Here is a 23,301-nt window from a genome sequence, read left to right on the forward strand (position 1 = left end):
ACAGACAGTTGCTTTTCCACCTTGTGGTCATTTTAAAGCATGCTGCAAATAAGTATTTCTGATGCAGTTAAACAAATGTACATGGGACTGCAGAGCTATTTAACCACCATCAGAAACAAAACTACCATTCAGATATTCCACAAAGATTAAATTAATATTATATAGCATTGTATTTAGTCACAGTTCTTCTACAGATGTTTGAGTTAATGTCTGGTTATCATATGTAATTTAAATTTTGTTTGACATCATTTGTCGTAGTACCCTGGCAGAGCCCTTTCCAGGATACCACCCAAAGACTCCAAGAAAACTCTGAGCTGTTGTTTGGTGCATAAGCACACACAACAGCCAGAGTCCTCCGCTGAGTGACTCACAGTCACATAGAGACGAGGGAAGTCGAACACACTCCAACCGTTGTGTCTCACCCTGGGCAGCTCCAGAAAAGGAGAGGAGTTTGGTTCCAGAGCGTCAGCGCAACTGGGTCTCCACCCTTGCCTGCCACCTGACCCCAGTGCCCACCCCCACAGGTGGTGGGCCCACAGGGTGACAACTCCATGTAATTTCTTTGGGCTGTGCCCAGTTAGGCCCCATGGCTACAGACCTGGCCACCAGATGCTCCCTGGTGAGCTCCCTACCCAGGTCACCAGGGAGCCGGGAGCCAGACCTGGCTCTGGGAGGGGGCCCTGCAGGGGGGGGGGCTGTTCCAGGCAAGGCACTCCTAATCTAGTCCTTTGCCTGGGACCAGTTTGTCTTGGGAGACCAGGGGCTATTGCCCCCAACAACACAGCTCCCAGAATCAGTGGGACACACAAACCCCTCCACCATGTTAAGGTGGTAATTCTCAGAGTGGAGACCTTAAATTTAAAATTCTTGTCCAACTGCTTTTTTCCAAGGTCAAAAATAATGAACCCCACTCATCATTTAGTTCTACTAAAATAACGTTTTACAACTGTTTTGTATTGCCATTTACTGTGCTGTTTTGTATTTGCACAAGAATTAATATAACTACGCTATTTTTGAATTCTATACATCTACAGATACAAGGTGCACAGTAACAGATTCCTATTGAAGTTGAATTGTGTTTACTGTCATTAATTATTCCTGGTGAGACTTTAGCTCCTGTGGTACATCAGCACTTTACTGTGAGGAGACTCAGCCATAAACTGGCCTGTTATTGCTATGTGAGCAGCTCCGGCCTCTCCACTGTGACCTTCAGAAGAAAATATGGTTTGTGCTGCTTTGCTGTCACTTCAAAAAAGGAAATGTAAAGCAAGCTTCAGTGTGCTCAGAGTGCTTCCTAGAAATGAATAAAAGCACTTGTAGCAGCGTATAACACCAAGCATCATGAGGCTGACTTTATCTTCATTTTCCTCTGTAGTGACTCAGAATAGCTGTTTATGTTTGAACTACAACACATCGTCACTCTGACACCAGACTGTGATATTCTGGGTCCAAACCTTTCATGTCAGGGGCCACATGGTGAAAAAAGAATGTAGCTCTGGGCCATAAGCCTATCAATTTAAGAGACCATCGTATAAATCTTCTAGATTTAATATGAATGGATGGATTTAAATATTTATGGAGAATTAAATATAACATGCATCCAGAGAAATCTGGACTTCTCCAAACCCTGAGCCCAGACAGTGGGAACAGCTGGTTCCATACTGTATCAGCAGAGAGAGAATGGGTTCATGTCCTTCTCAGTGGCAGTGCTCTATAAATGTCCTTTTTTGTTTTACTCTGCTCATTGTGTGTCATAAAGATAAAGATGGGATAGCTTTGCATGAAGTCAGAAGCTGAAAAACTGAAAAACCTCCTGAAGTGATGCATTTAATTAATGCATTCCTCTTCTAAAAAACTTGGCAGTAACAGTGACAGACTTGACTGTGTTGTGCTTGTAGCTGGCACTGTAGCCACATGGTTTAACAGGTCTGTACCCCTTTTCATTTAAGAGACTTATTTATCTTATTGAGTGAGTTTTAAATAGTTTGTGCTGCTCACTTGAATCTATAGAGAGATGATTTATCGCTATTAAACGTCACTCACCAGTAAATATTTCTCCTAATAGGCACAGTGTCAAGTCTTGGAAGTGGAAATTTGAAGTACATGATGGAGGTGACTGTCAGTTACCTCAGTCTGCTCTTGTTCAGTGTCATAAGAGAGAATATTTGCTCATGTGTGTGTAGAGCCAAATAAACTGAGCATCGTTTTGCCCTGGTGCCTCATTTGGGTAAATCTGGACTTTTTCAAACCCCTGTAGAATTTGCTTTAGAGAGTTTCATTACATTGTATTATGAGCAATATGAGCACAGCCACATATTTTTCCAGTTTTCTAGGATTTGGGAAACTAGAGAGTATCTTAGCACTGAGCTGCCATCACTGATTTGCGTCTCAAAAAGTTGAAGCATCATAATAAATGATTTCCTTTGTGCATACATTTGCGAGGCTCATCTTTTCCATATGAGATTTTGATCGATGTGTTCAGATTGGCCAGTGAGATCAACAAAAAACAGCAACCACTCAGAGTTCCTCAGTTCAATACATTCAGATCATGGAGAACAGAACTGAGCCACGACTAAACCTGCTCACATTTGCGCATTAGTTTCAGACAGGAAACCACACACACAGTCCACATCACATCACCTGACTGAAAGCTGAGAGCCTCCTGTGACTGATGCTCCCATGAGGTGATAGTGACACCTACCATTCACAGTATGAACTGCATTTTAATATGATCTGTTAATTCTACAATGCCTCATGGGACACGAAGCCTGTTGGCTGTATTCTTAACACCCCCACTCTACCTTCCAGCAGTATACAGAGGTCTGGTGAGCTCACTGCTTCCTAATTTTCAGCCCCAAAGACACTGACTCAAGTGAGTCAGACATGACTCAAGTCAGTTCATGAGACTGCACACAGCAGTACACACACAGCAGTATTCCCTGTCACAAATTGGTGGGGAAAAATGTAATTCTTTTCTGGAGATGAGATACTTGAAAAGACAAGTGTCTGTACAGGGCTTAATGACAGGCCTGGATCATTTGTGATTCATGCCCAAGAAAAACTTGTTAGTAGAAAACTGGTGAACCTTCAGGAAAGTTTTCACTTGTGGATTAAAGAGTAAATTAACACCAGGCTGAGCAGCAGTGCTTGACCTCATTCTCTGGCTTCACCTGCTTTGTTGCACCTGCACGTGCACCTAGCAGGTAATTTGTTTGTCACTTATCACAGTTCCATATTTTTTTATCATGCAATGGCAGATGATAGTTGTGCTGATGTTGTTAGATGATGGAACAAAGACTGTCACAATGCACTTTTGGTAAATGTTGTTATTATTATTTATCAAACGTGAATGCTCATTTAAATCTGAAGCAGTAAAGGTTTTTTGCATTTATTACAAACTAGATTATGGGTTTTAGAGGCTTCATGGGCTTTATGCAACTTTATACACTCACTATGGGATAATATAAATTGAAAGTAAGAAGCCAGCTATTTGGAAATGTATTTTAAGTTTGCTATGTTTAGGAAAGCATTTAATTACCTCCTATTGGGAGTTTACTAAACACATCCAGGTCCACTCTGTTTCTGAACACTATAAAAATTATGTTTCCTTGATTATTCTATCATTATTTCATTAGTTTATAATACACTCATGAGTGAAACTGTCAACATATGTGCACACGTATGTGCCCAAGTTTTTATTGGCCTAACATCTTGTAGGTTTCCAAACCTTGAACTGATGGTTGCAGGCAGAAACAGAACTGTACAGACAAAATGTAGTGGGCAGGAATGAACCTGTGCAGTTGTAGTGCTGAAGATTGTCCCAGAGGTGTGCCGAGCCATTTTGAATTTTGAAATTGAATTTTCCTGCTGTGTTATGCATACTGTAATTGCGTGAGGTTTCTGGAAAATATGGATCGTGGCACTGTTTTCCTGTCTTACTCAGGGAAGGGTGTGGTTAGGGAACAGGGGCATTTTTAATTTGATAAGTTATCACAATTAATTAAAGAGAACAAAAAATATTTTTGTTTCTTTTGTTTTTCTGTCTTACCCATTCTTTGCACTTTCCAAACTATCTACATTCAGTGTGTGGAGTGAGGAGGACAATTATGTTGAGGAACTGGGAGATGCCTCGTGACTAAGCGTCTGACAGGAAGCCTTTGTAAGTTATGGTGCGTGCCACACCCTCCTATCCATCAATGTCCCTGTGAGACAGGGACATAATTAGAGACTGTGTATGTGCATGTACGTGCATGTGCATGTGTGTGTGTCAGCAACATATTTGTGAGGTGTCACGCCGCCTGTGCAGAGAGAAGAGAGAACAGTGCTGTTCATCAGTCTGATAGAGAGTTGGTCAGCAGCCTGAGGCTCAGACTGGATGTTACCAACACTGTGATGATTGTGTCTTTACTCATGTCAGCATCTTCTCTGTCTGTCCGTCTGTCCGTCTGTCGTCTGTCTGTCTTTTCAACTCCAACAGTATCAGAATAAAGATTTGTCTGAAGACTTGCATAAATCACTTGCAATGTTAAACTGGACTATTGAGATATTTCGTTGTGTATGGGAGCCTCTCTGTGTGAGTCTGTATCAGTTGGCTTTCACTCAGCACAACAGGAGACTGAGGATCCATCTGGCATCTTTAACATCCTGTATGTGGCTGCCATTACAGTACATTTACATACTCCTCATGCAAAGACACAGGTAAATACTCAGTGTACCTGCATAAACCCTACAGACACATACATGTGTACTGTATGTACATATAGATACTGTATAAATATATTGAGTATTTCTACAGTAGTAGTACACAGTAGTGTGTGTAAATCAGCTTCTTTTGCAATGTGCATGTTATAATGAATCAGTGGAGGCTGTAATAAATTACATGTACATGTGATTTACTTACTTAAGAAGTGGATTTAGTGTTAGGTACCTTATGCTGTGCAGTTATTTAAAAACAGGTTAATCAGCTGAAATGTTGGCATCAGATTTTTTGACTGTCAAATCTCAATCTCAATGTATTCAGCCTCAAAAATCCATCACAAGTCAGACTCTAATGCACACCAACAATCAGAACATAGATCGATCAAATTGGCTAAAACTATTTCCTGCTTGCATGAGGGGTGTGCTTGGGTGTATAACAATGTTTAAGTGGGTGATTCACGTGAAAGTATGAAGTGAATGAAGGACCCAAGGTTTCCCAGTGGAACATTGTATTTTAACGAGATGATCAAAGTTATTCACTTCGCCTGTCAGTGGTTTAATGCTGTGGCCAATCAGAGTACAGGCAAATATTAAGGTTCAGATCATCAATCAGCTAGCCGACATCAGCAGATTGACAGCAGGTGGGTGGAAAACATCACTGCCACACTGTCATAATGGGTTAATTATAGATGTTTTATTTTTAGAAATGAAGCAACTTGCTGCAACTGTGGAAGATTACATTTGTATGTGGTACTCTGGCTTTCTAACACAACACATGAGATTCAGTGGCAGCCAGTAGAAATGAGAGATTAACTGTCCTAAACCACAGCATGGGTGAAAACCACAGACCCATCCTTGAGTAACATAAAACTGTTGTTTGCCAGCTGCGCCAGAGCCCAGAAATCCCCTCATTCTGGATATTATATCGACAATGTCTGACATGTCTGTATGAAACTGTGCTGCTTCCTTAAATGTTAGAGCAAAAACTGATGTTAGGTCGAAAATCTCACTCGAAAGAAACTACAGCTACATGATTTAATGAGTACTGAGTGTAAGCCGTACAGAACCGTTTGTCACTTTTTTCACTTGTAAGAGAGACAATGCCGTCAGCTGTCATCAAGTCACACACTGAAGCTTTAAACACGTCAGACTAATCACCTGTCACTGATCATAGCAGCTGAGTGTCATTAGCAGTATTTATGAAACGCACAGAAACTCCATAAACTGTTGCTTCTTCCTGCAGTTCCAGTACAACAGCCTCACTGAGATCCAGGCTTCTGACCAGATCAGCCTGGAGTGATTTCACACTTCACTGAGCACCTGGTTCAAATTCAAGATTAATGAACAGAAACCAGAACAACACATCCCTGCTGTTGTTTTTTTTTTCCCCATACAAAGCCACAAGTGTGATTTCAATGATTCCAGCCGAAGACATGTTCCACTTCTAAATCCATCATCAGCCTCTGTTAACATATCTCCTCCTGTTACTGTCATCATCCTCTCTGAAATGCAGATGCAGTGAGGAGAGAGACGCACCCTGCAAACACTTGACACCAAACTGTGATTTGTGGCGGTGCACCTGTTCTGAATCCTGGTTTATATGATAACGCTGCTGCTGCTTAACACATCTGGAGTCGCGTGTTTTCGTTGAATGACACCTGTTAATGCTGTGTTTTATACTTCATTCAACATGTAACTACTTGTCGCATTAGTTTTTCTTTTTCTAAGTCCAGGCTAGCACTGCCCACGCACAACTCACAAACTGTACCAGCGTCCTGTTTCACAAGTGTTCATCACTCTCAGATCTGTGAGTCTTCTCATGTTGCAAGTCACAGCTTGCATTTTGTGAAGCTGGTGAAATGGGCCCCGTCTGTGTCCATGTTTGCATGCAGATAGGTGTCTGTGTGACTAGTGTGTTGATTGGTTTCTTGGCCGGCAGTATCCTCAGGTGATTTGTTTCCTCCAGAGGAGCTCAGGCTATCAATATAAACGGGCTGAACTGCTGGAGCTGTGGGAACTGTTAGCTGCAGGGATAGGCTGTTATTTATGTTAACGGTGAGTAATTGTAATGATCTCTTTTGTTTTCTCAGCTCCTCAAATTGCAGCCATGGTGCTTTTTTTTTTAAAGATAAGTGACTTCTTCTCACTGTTCTCCCGCAAACTGTTGTACATTCAAACGCCTAACAACGATCTATGTTTATCTTTCCTTGACAAAGACCTTTAGCTGTCGTGTTAATCATCAGTGTTTCCTGTACCATCAGTGAAGGCAGACGTACTGTAGCAATGATGCAGCAATATGTGCGACATTAACACAGGAGATTCATGTTCTAATATTTGTTACTTTTCATCATGAACACAATATTTTCCAAACCTACAGTGTGGCAGATCAGAAAGCAGAAATATGTGATCTGTTATACAGCCAAAGAATAACAGAAGTGGATTTTCTGTTATTCTTTTCTGTCCATTTTTTGTGTTTCATTATTGTGATGTTCTGATTTCCACAGACTTCCAAACCATACAATTTATTATCCCATTGTCTGTGCACCAACAGTGTCACATTTCCCCTTGCACACCGCAATCACTTCACTAAACTCACATGAAAATGACAACCACATTAAGAGCAGGCTTCTTTTTCACTGTCTAAACCTTCAGGGTATTTAAAAGACTGTGGTACATATTTTTTATGACAAGTGCTAAGTGGTGTGTCTTTGGTTGTGGGTTTCTCTAAGCACACCTGCTATTTGGTGTCATGGAGGTGCATCAGTACAAAGTGTAAAAGCTGGGTGATTATAAATTACATTTTCAGCCACATCTCTAGTGTCGTGACATGAACTCACAGACTGCAGGTTTTTCCTGTTAATTAACACAATGACAGGAATAAAGCATCAATTTGATGCTACTTATGTTTCAATCCTTTGGTATATCATAATGTATAATAATGTGACACAATGGCCATGTTATGCGAATAACAGAATAAAATGCCAAACACCACTTTTTCTGCAGAGAAGTGTGAAAGGAGGTCATTATTAATAACCCACAGTAATCTGATGTCTCCCACATGAGCAGGCAGAATACCAAGTAATTAACAACCAGTCTGCAGTGGTGTGTGTGGTTTTATAGAATATCAAGAATCTGTGTGGATCCAGAAAAGTTCCCATTAGAAAAGTTTTTTCTTTCCCTCAAAGGAGGTCAATAGTTTCTGAAAAAAATGGGCAACATAATGAGAACATTCACTGAAGTGACAGGAAACAGGATACGACACCTTCTTGTCTAACTCCACTCTCTGTCTTGTTTTAGGCTGCTTTCACAGCTCACCTGTTTGGTTTGGTTTGGTTAAACTGAAGTGTTCGTTTGCATGTTTAGCTCAGTCAGTTTGTGCTGTCAGTCTGACCAAGGAAGGTCTCTGCTTCTAACCAAACTCTGGTTGTTTGTGTTCAGAAAGCAAACAGACCAACCACAGTATTTTGTGATACACGTGTCTGCTGACTGTGAACTGCCCAGGAAACAACGTATATAACAGTCAGAAGATGCTAAGACTGTGGTGTAGTGTTGTCTTCCTCTGTGCTTCATTCATTCAGCATCAGTTAAAACCTGTGTGATGTGGACATCTCTCAGTCTGTGTGAGGTTTGTGCTTCCCTCAGTCTGTTTAAACCTTCACCTCCTCTCCAGCCCTCTGCCTCTACACTCACTCCAATTAAAGGCTGCTTAGTCAGCTGGGAAATGATCAACTCCAGTGCAGACTGAACACAGCTCACCGATATCAACTTGTTTCCTCTCTGCCTCTTCAGTAGGGACAATTCATTGAATGGTAGAGAGATGCTTAGCGTGTTGCACGTTTCTGATAGTGATGAATTTGTTAGGGAGGAGGAGTGGGTGTGATCGTCACTTAAGGAAGCAGCTTCAGAGGATGTTGATGTACTGGATGAAACAAAGCTTTTTGATCAAACATTTTCACACAAGTGAAGACTTCCTGTCTGATGTAATGTTATGATCCCACATTTTTCTTCTCGCTCCTCAGCCTCAGAACGTGGGACAGAGGTATTAAATGATCTGATCAAACCTTGTAGTGAGCTCGGTTTCTCAGCTGCTGTTTTCAAGTTTAGAACACTGGCATTATTTTCATAATAGCAGCCCGTGAGAGAGATGTTATAATGCTGCTTGACTTTGTATTAAAAGTTTGTTCATGTCTCTGATGTTCCATCAAAGTTCATTTCACAAAGTGAAAACACTGAGATCTGGGTGGTTTTGTTCTGTAGTGTCTGCTGGTGTTTAACAGTGAATGACACGATAATAATGATTACATTAAAAATAATAAAAGCGGATTTCTTCGTGTTGCTGATGTCTACAGTCGCCAGAGAACCATTGATGTGCGTGCAGTCCACCTCACTGCAGGTGACCATTGATCCTCCACTGTGTTCACACCCACGTGAATCTCGCACGTGCAGAGATGTGTCAGAATAAAACCATCAAGTTAACTGACACAGTGAGAGCGAAGGAAGCAGAAGCATCGTTTACATTTCTACTGTCGGAGCTGTAGGTGTAGTTACGTCATTCCAAGTAGAAACAAAGAACTGCATCGATCACACGGAATTAACCAGGCTGTGACCGGAAGTCAGGCTCATGGCCTTCACAATAAGTGAATCATGAATATTCTAAGTTTCCAAGTTCTGTCTTGTGTCTCCCTACTATAATTTTAGAATTTCATGCTAATGAAATGTATATGCTGATTTATATCACTTGTCTTTTTCTGTTCATTCAGCCATCTTTCATCACACCTGTTCCCACTCACATTTAATATTGTGAAATACTCTTAAAATAAAACCAGTATTTTTTAAGGTGCTTATGTTTTATCTACCCCACTTCATTGCTGAGGCAAATACTGAATGTTTTACCTACTAAAAAGTGCTAGTAACAACTGTAACTATCCATAATATTACAGTTACTCTACAGACTAGTATTTTACATTGTATTCAGGCTTTTAAGCAGTGGGTAAAATAAGCTTCACCAGGTGCAACATTACAATGCTGTTTACTCAGAATGAATCAGAAATAAAAATTCAATACATCGTAGAATAACAGAATTGTGACAAAAGCTGTTCTCATAACGAGCACTTTACTAATCTTTATACTTTTTCCTTAAAGGAGATATAGTTCAGTTTCAAACACAGCCTATCATTACTAACTATTGTTAGAGATACCAGTTAACAACAATGCTCTACACTGTATTTTAAACATACAAACAGTGTAACGAGATGTCCATGGATAAAATCTGAACAGTACTATGTGTATAACTGACTTAACGTGAAACAAATATGACAGAACTGCTATAAACTGAAAAATCAGTTCACTGCTACTGATGCGAGTAGCAGCCATCTTGAATTCTCATGTCAGGGTTGGTGGGGTTGCTCCAACTTTTCGAGTTGGAAATCAGATTAGAGGGTTCTTCTGAGCACAACTGGAACGCACCAAAACTTCAGTCCTTTTCTTGACAAGAGCTTTCTCCAGCAGCGCAAAGAAACATCAGTGTTTTACTTTACGTTTTATCACTTCTTTTCGTCTACTGACGTTAGCATGCTAAACAGTCTCATCACTTTCCGATAGCAACTCACTGTAGTGTCCAGACTCCCCCTGCTGTCCAGACAGCATATTACTCTGGCTGAATCAACAGCAGAGAAAACTATTTGTTAATTGCAGTATAGATTTACTTACAAGGTATGGATAATTATTCCACCGTCTTTTATTTTGAAAGCGAAACCGGTAGTGTTGGTGTGTAAACTTTCTAACTTGACAGTGGTCGGTTTCCAGCACAGCATGCAGTTTCAATCCCCGGACCGCTCCTTCACCACAGCAGTACAGCTGTGATCGACTGTGTCCAGGAGGGAGCGGAAAATGGAGACAGTCCAACCCGCTGGATATCACCGGGAGCACGGATCCGTTTGCTTAACATCAAAATCACCTGGGCACATTTCATCAGCATTTACCTGTGCGCGTGTATGTGAGGATGCACTGTGCGTTTGGTCTGCGTTTGTCTCTTTTTTTTTCATTTAGATTGACGGATAATTGGATGGGTTAAAGTTGGTCTCCTCTGGATGCTCGTGTCTGGAGGCTGCGCGCTGCGGATTCAGTGCCGGATGATGTTTGATTCCTCTGGTGGCTCACTCATGGCTTTTTTGTTGGCTCTCTGGTGAGAGGATGCTGCGCTGCACCGAGCTGATCAGATGATGATTCTCCCCTCTGCTCCCAACAACTCAGGGTGAGTGACGGTATGCAAATACAACTGGGATTGGACTGAAATGTCCCTGTGTGCGCGCCCCGCTCTGTTAGAGGCTCTGCAGCTGCTGCTTCTATCGGAATGCAGGTGGAGTCAGTGTCAAGTGGATGAGGAGCAGGAGAAATTGACGCTAGAGGGATTTATTATTATTATTATCATTATCATTGTAATTGTCGGTTGTAGCCCTCCTTCTGTGTGTGCAGTAAAACCAGTAGTGAATGTGTCAGTAGGCCTGCTGTGACTGACTCCTCCTGGTCATTGTAGGTGAGAATCTCTGATTTTGTGATGCTGTCAGGGACAAAAACACCTGATTCACAGTGAATGATTTTTTTTTTTTCAGGTGCCAAGCTTCTCTTGAGGTAGGACCTTTTCAGTAGGCCTGTTCCTGCCACCCAGCAGCCATGGACCCCCTCCCAGAGTACTCTCAGTTCCTGGTCCGGATCCTGGAGGAGCTGGACACCAAGCACAACTCCATGTCCTACCAGGACCTGTGTAAATACCTGTGTGCTCGCTTCGACCTGGTGCACCTGGCCAAACTCCGCAGCCTGCTCTTCTACACGGCCTGCATGGACCCCGCATTCCCAGCCACGCTCTTCAAGGACAAGATGCGCTGCTCCATGGAGGACCCGCAGTCCAAGAAGCTCATGGTGGCGGCGGACATCGTCACCATGTTCAACTTGATCCAGATGAACGGAGGCATCGCCAAAGACAAGCTCCCCATTGTGCACAGAGCCAAGTTCTACAAGAACAAGTCGGTGGAGCTGTGCAGGTCTGACAGCGACGCCTACAAGTATCAGGACTGTGACAGAGGGGTCGGGTACGAGCACATGGATCACCCCAGGGATGGACACCACCACCATCATCATCACCACCACCCCCAGCAGCACGCCGTGGCTCAGAACGCCTCTCCCTGCTCTAAACTATCTGAGTGCAATAACTGCCAGCAGTTTATTCCCACCTCAGACCCCAACTTCCTCCTGGGGGTCAGCAAGGACCTGAAATGTAGAGCAGCCTCTCTGGACAAACTGCACCATCTGCCCCAGTACTCCAGCAGCAGTCCGCCATCTCCACCCTGCGAAATGCAGAGCACCTACTTTCCAATGGACATCGACAGCGAGTCCACCACCGACCAGGAGTCCCTGCAGCACATCGGCCATCCAGAGCCCTTCTCTGTTCACTCCTGCATCCAGAAGAGGAACATCTTCAAGGAGGACTTTCACAACTTTGTGGCCTTTTCACCACAGGTTTGGTTTTGTAGATGCTATTGAAAGATGTGAGAGAGAGAGAGAGAGAGAGAGAGAGAGAGGGCGATTTTGATTTACTGTTGATGTTCCTTTGCTGGTGCTGTGGTTTGGAAGACTCATTACAATATGAGTGAAAAAAGGATTTTGAGAAGTTACACACGTGTGTTTGAGTATAAATAGAATAAATTCAGATAAAGTCTGTTAGTTTGTCATATATTTAATCAGTCATTTAATGTATAAAAATCTCCCAGAATAGTGACATATTAACTCACACAGCAAAACATAATTTTTTTCAAATGACCCCGAATTTACAAAATAAGAAGTCAGTTTTAGTTAAATAGCAAAGAAAATGCAAACAAGAAAACCATTTACAAAGCATGTGTGCAAAACTGTAACCAACAAATATTTCTGCTTGTTATGTGACAACACTGAATTGATGAGCACAACAATCATCGATTGGTTTTAACTGAGAATTTTCAGCACTATTGTTTCACCAGTTTACCTGGGTTATCAGGAATTAGTCGCAGAAATATCCGGACTGTCAGTCTATTACTGTGTTTCCCTGCATCTGATGAGATAGTGGAGTGAAATGTTTAGCTGATTTTTTCTGTCAGACTGTTAATAATCAGGGTCCGATGCATTGTAATTGTTTAATGTGATAATGAAGATTTGGGGAAATGCCCACTGTAAAAGCAGCGATACTGAAAATATCAAGGTCAACTTGAGTGCAACAAACATACAGTAAAACACCTTCAACTGATAAATACTTTGAATTAAACTGTTAAGTGGAGCGAAATTGAGTCCACCTGTGATAGGTCTCTTTAATGAGGTTCAGTTTAATCCCTGACTAAAGTGACAGCACATTTTGAAGTATGACTTCCAGATTGTGCATCTGACATTCAGACTAAAAGCGCTTACTCATCATTCTGTAAAAATCTGTTTTATATGATGTAGCTGAGTATATCACTTATACCAGCTAAATGAAAGCATGAGCTAAAAACTGGCCTCTGAAACACTGGATTAAATACAATCAGATCCTTAACTTAGAATTCTCTATAATCCTTAACTAAGTATTATCAAATAGTATAATATTAAACAAAATACATTACTGGAGTATCAAAGAACATGTGAGCAGCATTTTAATGTTGTAGCTTGTCAATGTGGAACTCATATTAAAACTACAGGCATTAAGATAAATGGAGTGGAGTATAAAGTACAATATTTCCCATAAAATGTACTCAAGTAGAAGTGCAGCCAAACATAAAATGATAAATTACATCTCAAAATACATCCTGTAACCTATATTTTGTCCTCATAAATAAATTATGCATTAACAGTCAAGTAGGATTCTCACAGTGTTTACACAGTGGTGGTGTTTATACACAGCTCTGATTGGCTGATGGATGGGAGATGTCTTATATATAATATTCTATTTTTCCAACACCAGTTATTAAGTCCTGTCTTCATTTAATGACTATAAATTGCATTATCTTCACACTAACCTCCCTCCTCGTTTATTCCTGAAGGTCAGACTTTTTATTGAAGTCACATTATTCCCATGAACATGAATCAATTCTTCCTCTTTCTCTGCTCAGTTTAGTGATCTGTAGTAAATTGTCTCTGCTGTGTTTGTTGTGTTAGTGTGTTTTAAAGCCGACTGAGTCTCTGTGTTACTGTTGTAGGTCGTCACCACTGAGAGCAAGCAGGGCGGTAAAGCTGCTGAAGGTTACCACAGGAGGGAGCTGCACAAGCCTGCCACCTTCTTCAACCACAGTTTCGAACTGCCTTACAGCAACCCCTACTTCGAACCGACACTCAACTCCCCTCTGCAGGACAGACGGAGGGTGAAGCACGAGAGCCTGGACGACTTACAGGCGTCCACGTACTTTGGCCCAACCACGGTCTCGGAGTGCGTCAGCAGCAGGAAGTACAGTAACAAAGCGGGGAAGCAGCCGGCGTGGCCGGTGAAGAGCCTCAGTCTCAACACGGAAGAGGGGCCTCCGGACTTTGAGAGGTCGTTTCTGAACAGCAAACCCCTCAAAGAAAACCACCATCGCACTGTCGGTATCATGAGCGCCGACAACGAGCAGCATTTTCAGAGCCCAAAGGAGAAGGTGGTAGCTTCTCCCTCTGGGTTTGCAAAGAAAACTAACGGAATAAAAAACAAGGATGTAGCACTGATAGCAGGTGGTGCTGTGGGTTTGGATAAAAGAGAGGCAGCCAAACGGTTTAGAGATAAAAACATGAACAGTCCATCCTTTCAGGGAGCGGACAGCTCTTCTAGTGTTGGGACTCAAACTGAGCAGGGTGAGCAGAAGAAAGTGAAAGAATACCCAGTGAAGTACAGCGACAGAGAAAGACGTGCCTTCAAACACTCTGACGAGGACTCTGAAATTGTAAGTGATGACATAAGTGACATTTTTCGTTTTCTGGATGACATGAGTGTTTGTGACTCTCTGGGCATTGTCCAGTCATCATGCTACAACAGTACCGGGTCTCTCTCTCAGGGAACACTGAAGTCTGAAGGCGACAGCTCCCCTGAACGCAACACCGTCAAACTTGCCAAGTCCAAGCTGGACCGCCTCTTCCATTCACTGGAAAACACGGACGACTGAGCTCAAATCAAGTGTGTGCAAGCTGGTGATGAGGATCGGTGAGATTGAGAAGAAGCTGGAGTCTCTTTCGGGTGTTCGCAGCGAGATCTCCCAGGTGCTGTCCAAGCTGAACAAGCTGGATGAGAAGATCCAGGAGCCCGAGGCAAATGGGAGACACAGGGAGACAGCGTCCGCATCCGGGTGCAACGCCACCCCAGACAAACCGCATCCCCATCTGCAACCGCATCTCGACACCGCCCTCTCACCTCGTGTTTTCCAGTGCCACACCACTGGCCACAATGTCAAAGTGGACAACGGCCCTGTGGGAGAGTGGTGCTGTTCCGATGGGAGCAACAGCGACAGCCTCAGGGTGAAAGCTCTGAAGAAGAGCATGCTCACCAGGAGGTCATCCCGCTCGCTCAATGAGGAGAGCACCGCCACTGAGTCAAAGGTCGCCAGCATCACCAACTCTCCGCGGGACTGGAGGACAGTGTCCTACTCTTGCCACCCCGGAGAAGAGGGCAAGGACAAGGACAGAGACGGCAAGGACAGACACCGGAAAGCCAAAGAGGTACAGAGACCATTTTTAAATTCACTTCCAAAGGAGACAGAAAACACACAGTGTTTGACATGAATAGAACATGAAGCACAAATTCAGTAAATGGAATAATTAAACAGAACTGATGCAGTGCATCATAAAACAGAGGCATTAAATATAGATAACGTTTATACGGCAAGAAAAGACACAGAGTCAAAGTGAAAAAACAGAAATGTAGAATACAATAAGCTGCTGCACAAAAGGCTCTACATAATGACTCATTATTTTACAGGAAAGTCACAAAATGATTCCTTTCGCACAGACCGCGTTAAGGCCAGTTCAGTTTCTGAAGCGGTCACTTATAAATCTGTCAGTGTTGATCTTCTCAACTTTAACTACATTTTTCTCTGCTCTTACATTCAGGGAAAATGAATATTGATACCAGACATGGGTTATGGTGAACTGGGGTCAGTAACATGGGTGAGAAGTCATGGTTGGTGCTATTAATTAATTAAAAATAAACAAATGGTTAAAAATTTGATGGTTGAACTCTTGTACTGAAGGATTCGTTGCATTTCTGTCAGACGACTTTGTTGGTAGAAAGACAACATCCTTTAAAGTTTCCGTTTCCGAGATATCCTGAGCCAGTCCTAAGAATTGGTTTTGGTGTTTTGTCCATCTCAGCCTGTTTGTGTTGCAGTGCTGGTGTCCTCTGTAACAGCTGAACATGTCACTGCATGTGAGGGTGAAAATGAGTGAATGTGAATGTGAGAAAACAGCTACAGCTCAAACTGTGTCTTTCTCATTAGGAAAACAGTGCTCAAAATATTCAGGTAGCAGCCTCTAAGTGTTTAAAATGACAGACATTAGAGGCAGACCATGTCAGCTGTCCGTAATCAACATTAAGTCAGAGTAATTTCAGAGTAATTTGTTGACCTGGACTCATTAACATGTACAGTTGTGAATGGGCTGTTTTTGTCATTTCAACAGCTCCGACAGGGTGGTATGTCTTCTGTATTTAGACGACCACCTGATGGTGTAGCATCAGTTTTAGGGGTCACATTTTCCATTCATATCATATCAATAATTTAAATTTGTGAGTTGGAAAAATAAGGTATACCAAATGCAGTAGGCTAAACCGTTGACATTTTATCACCTTGTAAAGTTCTTATAGTAAACTTCTTAACAAGTAGTTTCCTATTTACATCACAACATCAGCATCTGCTCATCTTTGTCTGCTGTTTGGTGCTGGGCAGGTAGTGAATTCTGCTGCTGCTGGAAACCAGGCTGATGAGAGTTGGCAGAGTAAAACCAAAACACTGAGCTAAAAGATGCTAAAAGATATATATATATATATACATATATATATATATATATATATATATATAGAGAGAGAGAGAGAGAGAGAGAGAAAGAGAGAGAGAGAGAGAGAGTTTGGCTTGTAAAGAAAATGTCTTTCTAATTACAAGGCTAATACATTCACCCACACTCCTCCAGAAATGCTGGAGCTTTGTACGACATCACAAAACACAATTTTGGCCCCCTTACATGTGATATCTCAGGAGCTTCTGGGGCCTCCATGGATCTGGCTTGTTCAGGCGCGTCCCACAGATGCTCCATCAGTTTTTGCCAAATCCCTTCAAATTTGGCACAAACATTTACTTGGATTCAAGAATTGATTAGATTTTGGTGGTTAAAGGTCAAAGGTCAAGGTCCCTGCGACCTCACAAAACACGGTTTTGGCCATAACTCGGTTACCTTCAACTGGAGAAGCATTCCACTTCAAAGCTCCTGTTAGGCCATTCATTCTTTATGTTAGCCCACATCTTCATGTTTTTTCATCTATTTTACCTTAGCAGGGTGAAGATAGTTAGCTAAGGCCAGTTTTATTTGTCTAAGCTAGGCAGCACAGAAAAGGCGTCAAACTTTGTTTTTCTTAATTCATTTAAAAACTGTGACGTATCAAATGCAGCCATTTCCTTCTTCTCTTTCTCCTCCCAAAGAAAACAGTAGAATGAGAACTGAAGAGTTTTTCTAGACTCAGATCTGTTTAAACAACACAGGACACAGCATGGCGGCATTTTGAAAACAGGAGGGCCTCTGTGAAGTTGGACCCAGAAACAGTATTGGATGTGATGTCAGACTTAACAAGTGGATACTGTAGGTGGAGAAACTTTAGCAGAGTATTGTCACCACCTTATTGACACCTCCCACAGACAGCAGCAACATTTGTTGTGTTTTCTGGGCTTCATTCACCTTTAACATTAGTCTGACATACATATACTAAGTTATATCCACTGCCTGCAACTCAAACTCCAAATGTAAACCCAAAGTATTGCCTCACTAACACTCATAATTTTGCTTTGTATTTTGGGTTTCACCTGCCTGCAATCAAAACCCCTCTAGCACCAAGACCTGAAGACAGGATCATTTTTTAATGTTGCCATTTCCTGCATTACCCTCTGTTATTTACTGAGTTAGCATAAAGAGATACAGAGTAGTTGATCTCTTTCATTATGGGATCAGCTTCAATCACAGCCATTATTTTCTCTGCCATGATGAGTTAAACCCTCAGACATAAGATTTAAGCATCATTAGTCCTCACTCAGTCAGTCATTAGCTCTCACCCTCGCTGTCTATCAGTCCCTCTGCACGACCATATTCAGCCCTTCTTTTTATCCTCCTTATCCATTGTTGGACTGTTGCCAAGATGGAGGCCAGCCAGACTCTCTCTCTCTCTCTGCCTCTTATTTTTATTTTCTGTCTCCGTTGTGGGAGCCATGTTGCCTGTGCACATAGCCATGCAACTTTTATTTTACCCTCTGATTATCGGTCCTCCACCGGCTGGAAGTAAATATCCAGAGGCTGAGATAGTTGCGGATATCTTGAGAGCTTTGTTGATTTATTTTTGTTTATCTGCTTGATTCTCTACTATTGATAAAAACACAGCTTGCCCAGATATTTATGATCAGAAACTATGTCAGTGTACAAATCACTGATCTGGGCTTTCACCTTCTGAAGTCAATAATCATGTGTTGTTATTATCATAACAGAGAGAGCCTGCCCTTCATTTCAAACTTTGATTCTGATTTGAAGTACATCTTATCATCAATTTAGTGAGAAGCCTCCTTGGATTCTTCCTGCTTTGCTGTTGTAAACTCTGTACTTCTTTAATGGTTAAGCTGTTGTCTTGATGAGTGCAATCTACATTTCCACAGCAAATATGCCATCAGTACAACATCAGAGTTGTGTCAGAGTCACTGCTCTGCTTGTACAAATCTTGATTTTTCTCAGTAATTATTCCATTTGCCATTTCCCTGCTGTTGCTGTTAAACTACTGTGAAAGAAGCTCTTTCTGCAAATGTTTCACATTTAAAGTCTTCCAGTGACTCACAGGGCATAATCTCCCCAGTACCTGCTCGGCTTTAATTTCTAAATCAGCCACTTCAAGCCCAAGAGGATTAAATAAAAGATTTTTTTTTTTAAATAATAGCAAGTGTACATGTTGAGGTCAGCTGCAGATTCTGCTGTAGGAGTGATTTAGGATTATCCACTAACATGAAGAGATGGAAGAGCGTACTGTGTTTGAAATACAAGGTTAAAAGAGTGGGGAATTCAACATTTGATGGGTGAAGATTGAACACTGTATTTGGTAGGGAACGTTTTTAAAGGCTGGTTATAGCATGGTACGGTTTGTATTCATAGTCGTGTACATTTCTTTTGTAAATTTTGGTGTCCATCAGGAGTAAAAACTGTTCTGAAAATATAACATTGATGTGCTTACTGAGTATCTATAAAGTCACATAAGAAATGGATGGACTGCAGATAGGGAAACCAAAAAACAACAACACATTTGTGAAGGAGAGACGCCAGAAATATCTGGTAAATAAAGCAGAACACACTGCACAGGAGTTTAGTTGGTTTTAGTTCTTACAGGCTTCTATTATGAAACATCTACAGGTGTTGAGTCTTATTCACTCTTGCTTTGTTGTTTTCTCTGTTGCTGTTAAGTTTAACAGTAAAAGTACTTTTAGCAGTACTTTAAAAGTAAGTAAGATAAATAAACAAATCAATCAACTAAGAGCATTGGCTTTCTCATATCTTCCAATCAAACCACCTGCCACAACCTTAATAATTCCTACATCAAACACAAGTTGAGAAAAAAGCCTTCAAAGGTGAAAAGTAACAAGACAGACAAACAAGCAGTGGTGTGGGATTTTTTTTGTTGCTGCCTGTCTCAGAGCTCTGCTTTCAGACACCACACTGCTGTGTTGCTGTGCTGCTGACAATGTGTTTAGACTCCCAAACAAGTATTTAACAGACTGCGGATTTTCAGTTCAACATCGGCCAACGTGAGCATAATGCTTGCACAGTGTAAGAGGTATATAAGTCTTCACAATGATGGTGCTGACAGTGATTGGAAACTACTCATGTGGTCCAGGATTTTCTTTATTTACACCTGTCTTCAACGTTGCAGGTTGTCAGATCAACATCGACTCATCTTCACAATGTCTGTGTTTGAGTTTAACGGTATAACACAGAGCTGGTAGAGGTCAGCTTTGTAGATAAGGCCTCCAGCTGGCACATACGGTGGCTCAGACCCCTTCACTTTTATTTTCATCAACAATTCTAATTTGTTTTGACAACACTCATCCATCTATGGTTAAGATGGCATCCGTCCCAGTGGCCATGTCTCATCCTCCAATATTTTTTTCTCGCTTAATACCATCCTCTGAGCATCACAGTCCATTCACTCCTGTTGTATATCCTGTCATGTAAAGTGCAGTGAAAATGTGGCTGACTCCTTCTGTAAAGAGCCTGTAATCTGTGTGGCCCTCTGTAGTTATACTGTTCCTGTGATTGTGAGGCTCAGACCAGTGACACTAAGGGACAGCCAAAAGGTTAATTTGATTTACATTAAGGTAGATAATTATAATTATAATATTCTTTTTATTGAAACATTAACAGAGACATAGTAATAATAAGTTCAATCTGTGAACTATGCCCTCCTCCTCCTCATGACTGTTCTGAATCAAATGTACAAACCTCATCCTCTGTGTGGTTAGGTATCGTATTACTAGATTTAATTCTGAATTTTTATCTGAATTCACTTGAGTTCCTGTCCTCCATTGTACTTACCTGTGACTGAATTATTTTAGCTTTTGATTTTAATGTCCAACAGACAAGCATGGGCTGGTTTTTACGCATGGTGTGAATATTGGTCTAGTTAATGTCATTGGTTTGTATGTTTCAGATCACTTATGCATTCTGTTTGAATCCAAAGTGACACAGTAAATGAGACTGACAAAGGGGCTCTGGTATATCTGTGTTCTTGCATCTGTGCAATTTATTTTTCTCTTAGCAGCAACACAATAACTTTTTCAGTTGTCAATAATTTGATACATTTCAACTCAATTTGCATGTCCACTATTGATAAGAGAGAATGCAGGACGGTGGAGCAAAGGTGGAGGAAATCAAGGCTCCACACACTTTACCAGCAACTGAAAAAAATGTGAGTTCCCTCAGTGTTCTATTAAAAGATGTAAGAATCAAGTACTTTTCTGTTTTAATCCAGACCAATAAGCACAGGCCATCACTTCGAGCCCTCTATTGAAAACTCCAGTGTAATGTTTTGACTCAAGTTTCAACTTTGAGACACACATCACCAAAGTAATCCAGTCTTGTCTCAACCATCTGTGGAGCATTGCCAGAATTTGTTCAGTTTTAAAGACACTGAATCAATCATAGACAATTTAATTTCCCCACAATCAGACGACTGTACTGGCCTCTTAGCTGGCATAAATCAGAAATCAGTTCACAGGCTCCAACTTGTACAAAATTCAGCAGCCAGACTTTTTAACAAAGAGCAAGAACAGAGACAATGGTCCACAATTAGGACTGATTTTAAGATCCTACTCATTACATTTAAAGCATGGCCTAGCCCCAGATGACATCTCTGAATTACTCTCCCCTTATCAACCTGCACACAGTCTGAGTCCTCCTAGAACTACAAGATCAAGACAACAAGTAAACATAGAGGATGTTCTAAGTTTGCAGGGATGGGAAATCAGAAGTAAGGGCTAGTCTCTGCTAATATAAGACATGATTTACTGTATCAGACATACAGTTTCCTTTGGAGTTTTACAAACAAATTATGAATATCTTGATTTTTCTTTCCTGCCACATTACTGCGTGTTTGAAAAGAAGGTGCTTGGTTGTTACATGGCAGTAAAACTGGCATCAACAGTCAATAATTTCACTGCAGTATCATGATCTGGGTACTTTGATCCACTGGTGTGTATGTTATGAATAATTTTCTTGTACTTTACTGAGCTGTCTGGAGAGTGTGCATTTACCTCTTCTCAGACGAATCCGTGAGTGTTTGTTCTCAGGCTTTTTCAGCAGCTGGAGGTAGATGTTAGTTTGTACGGAGGCTGATGGATCTCAGTGGTGAAAAGCTGTGATCAGGTTTAAGATATCAGTAGCTGATATTGCTGGTAGAGGAACAATCCACACAGCTCATTATTTTTAAATAGGCTGTCCTCATGAAAAATAAGCATAGCCTGCACTTTTTTTCCTACACCGCATGTGATATTAAAGAGGAGAAGAGCAGAGGAGAGCAGTCTTAGTCTGACTAAAGTGATCAGATTATTTTCCTCTTTCCATTGGAGAAAACCGATAACTCAGTTTACATCACTGTGACTCAGACTTGACCTGAAAATCTGGTGTTAATCTGTGTGTTCATGCTGCAGCACTGTCACCACTCTAAAACCACAGCTTGTTAGCTACTGGACATTAGACTGGAATTAGACTTCCACCCCACCCTGTGCCACGTTTGAGCAAGTGATTAATTTATGTTTTACAATGAATTTAGTGATGTGACATTTCTGCTAAGAGAACATTTTATTTATTGCTTAATAAAATGTGGTTTGAGCATATTGACAGTGCAGTGAGAGGACAGGCTCTGTAATGTCGTATACACAGCCTGTTACTACTGTGTCCATGTGTGTGAATCTTCCAAAAAGCAGTTCATTTTACACCTGGAAGATCAATACACTGTGAGTCAGTTTTAAGAGTCGTCTTGAATTATTTTGAACTCACTCAGTCACAGTAGTCTGTGGTCTGTGTCATTGTGCTTAACCCGAACCATTTTTCTTGACAAAGACAAGACGTTTTCATCATTTTACAACACTTCTGTTTGTTGCAGTCTTGTTCAGTGGCACATGATGGTGACGTGGGCATGTTGATTAATTATTTGGTTGTATTTTTGTGTCCCTGGGGTTCTCAACCTTTTTCCATATGTGGACCAACAAGCTAGCAGAGTGTAGCCTCACACACCGGTGTCTAATGTGGGTTTTACGCATTGTACTCTCTCGTTGAAAACCCAGAATCTATGAATATGTAACGTGTTGGGCACAGGAAGTTTCTGTAATTTGTATACTAGACCATCATTGGCTGAAAATTTTTCCCCTTCAGCAGATGAATGTGAAAACAGCCCTCCAGTGTCATATACTGAACATAGATCATTCTGCACAGTGGATGATCGGTTTCTTGTCAGATAACATCTTTGCACAGATTGACTCTCTGGTCACTGAGCATCACTGGTTTAGATGACAGATTCCTGTGGCCTTGGGAGAAAAAAACTCTTGTCTCTTGTCTAATATGATAATTCATCTGTGTGCTGAAGATTGGAGGTTTTATGCTTGTGTGGAGGGGATTGTGGGTAAACAGTGAGCTAGCCATATCATTGGCTATGGCAAAGCTACCCTTGAAGCAACTCTTAAAAACTACCTGTCAAAGCTATGACGACCATGACGACACGCTTTAGTGTAGTATAACAGAGAGGTTGCAGTAGCGTCTTGTAACACAGTCGCAGTTGAGTTCCTCCTCCCTTAAAAACCTGGCATGTGTGTGCTGTGAATTGTTCGGCTGCTGCACTGCCCTCATAGTGTTTGG

The 23,301-nt window shown here is 41.5% G+C and overlaps 1 protein-coding gene across 1 annotated transcript in view; it reads left to right on the forward strand.

The window, feature by feature from the left end:
* Window positions 1-9,731: 9,731 nt before the first annotated feature.
* minar1 (membrane integral NOTCH2 associated receptor 1) overlaps window positions 9,732-23,301 on the forward strand; it is a 31,802-nt gene continuing 18,232 nt past the window's right edge. The window contains 4 exon segments of the mRNA XM_018692949.2: window positions 9,732-10,951; window positions 11,310-12,213; window positions 13,896-14,818; window positions 14,820-15,378. Of these exon segments, the coding sequence (XP_018548465.1) occupies window positions 11,371-12,213; window positions 13,896-14,818; window positions 14,820-15,378 (2,325 nt within the window). The 5' untranslated portion in view covers window positions 9,732-10,951; window positions 11,310-11,370.

This window comes from Lates calcarifer, linkage group LG2, assembly GCF_001640805.2.
Source record: "Lates calcarifer isolate ASB-BC8 linkage group LG2, TLL_Latcal_v3, whole genome shotgun sequence".
Taxonomy (NCBI): Eukaryota; Metazoa; Chordata; class Actinopteri; family Centropomidae; genus Lates; species Lates calcarifer.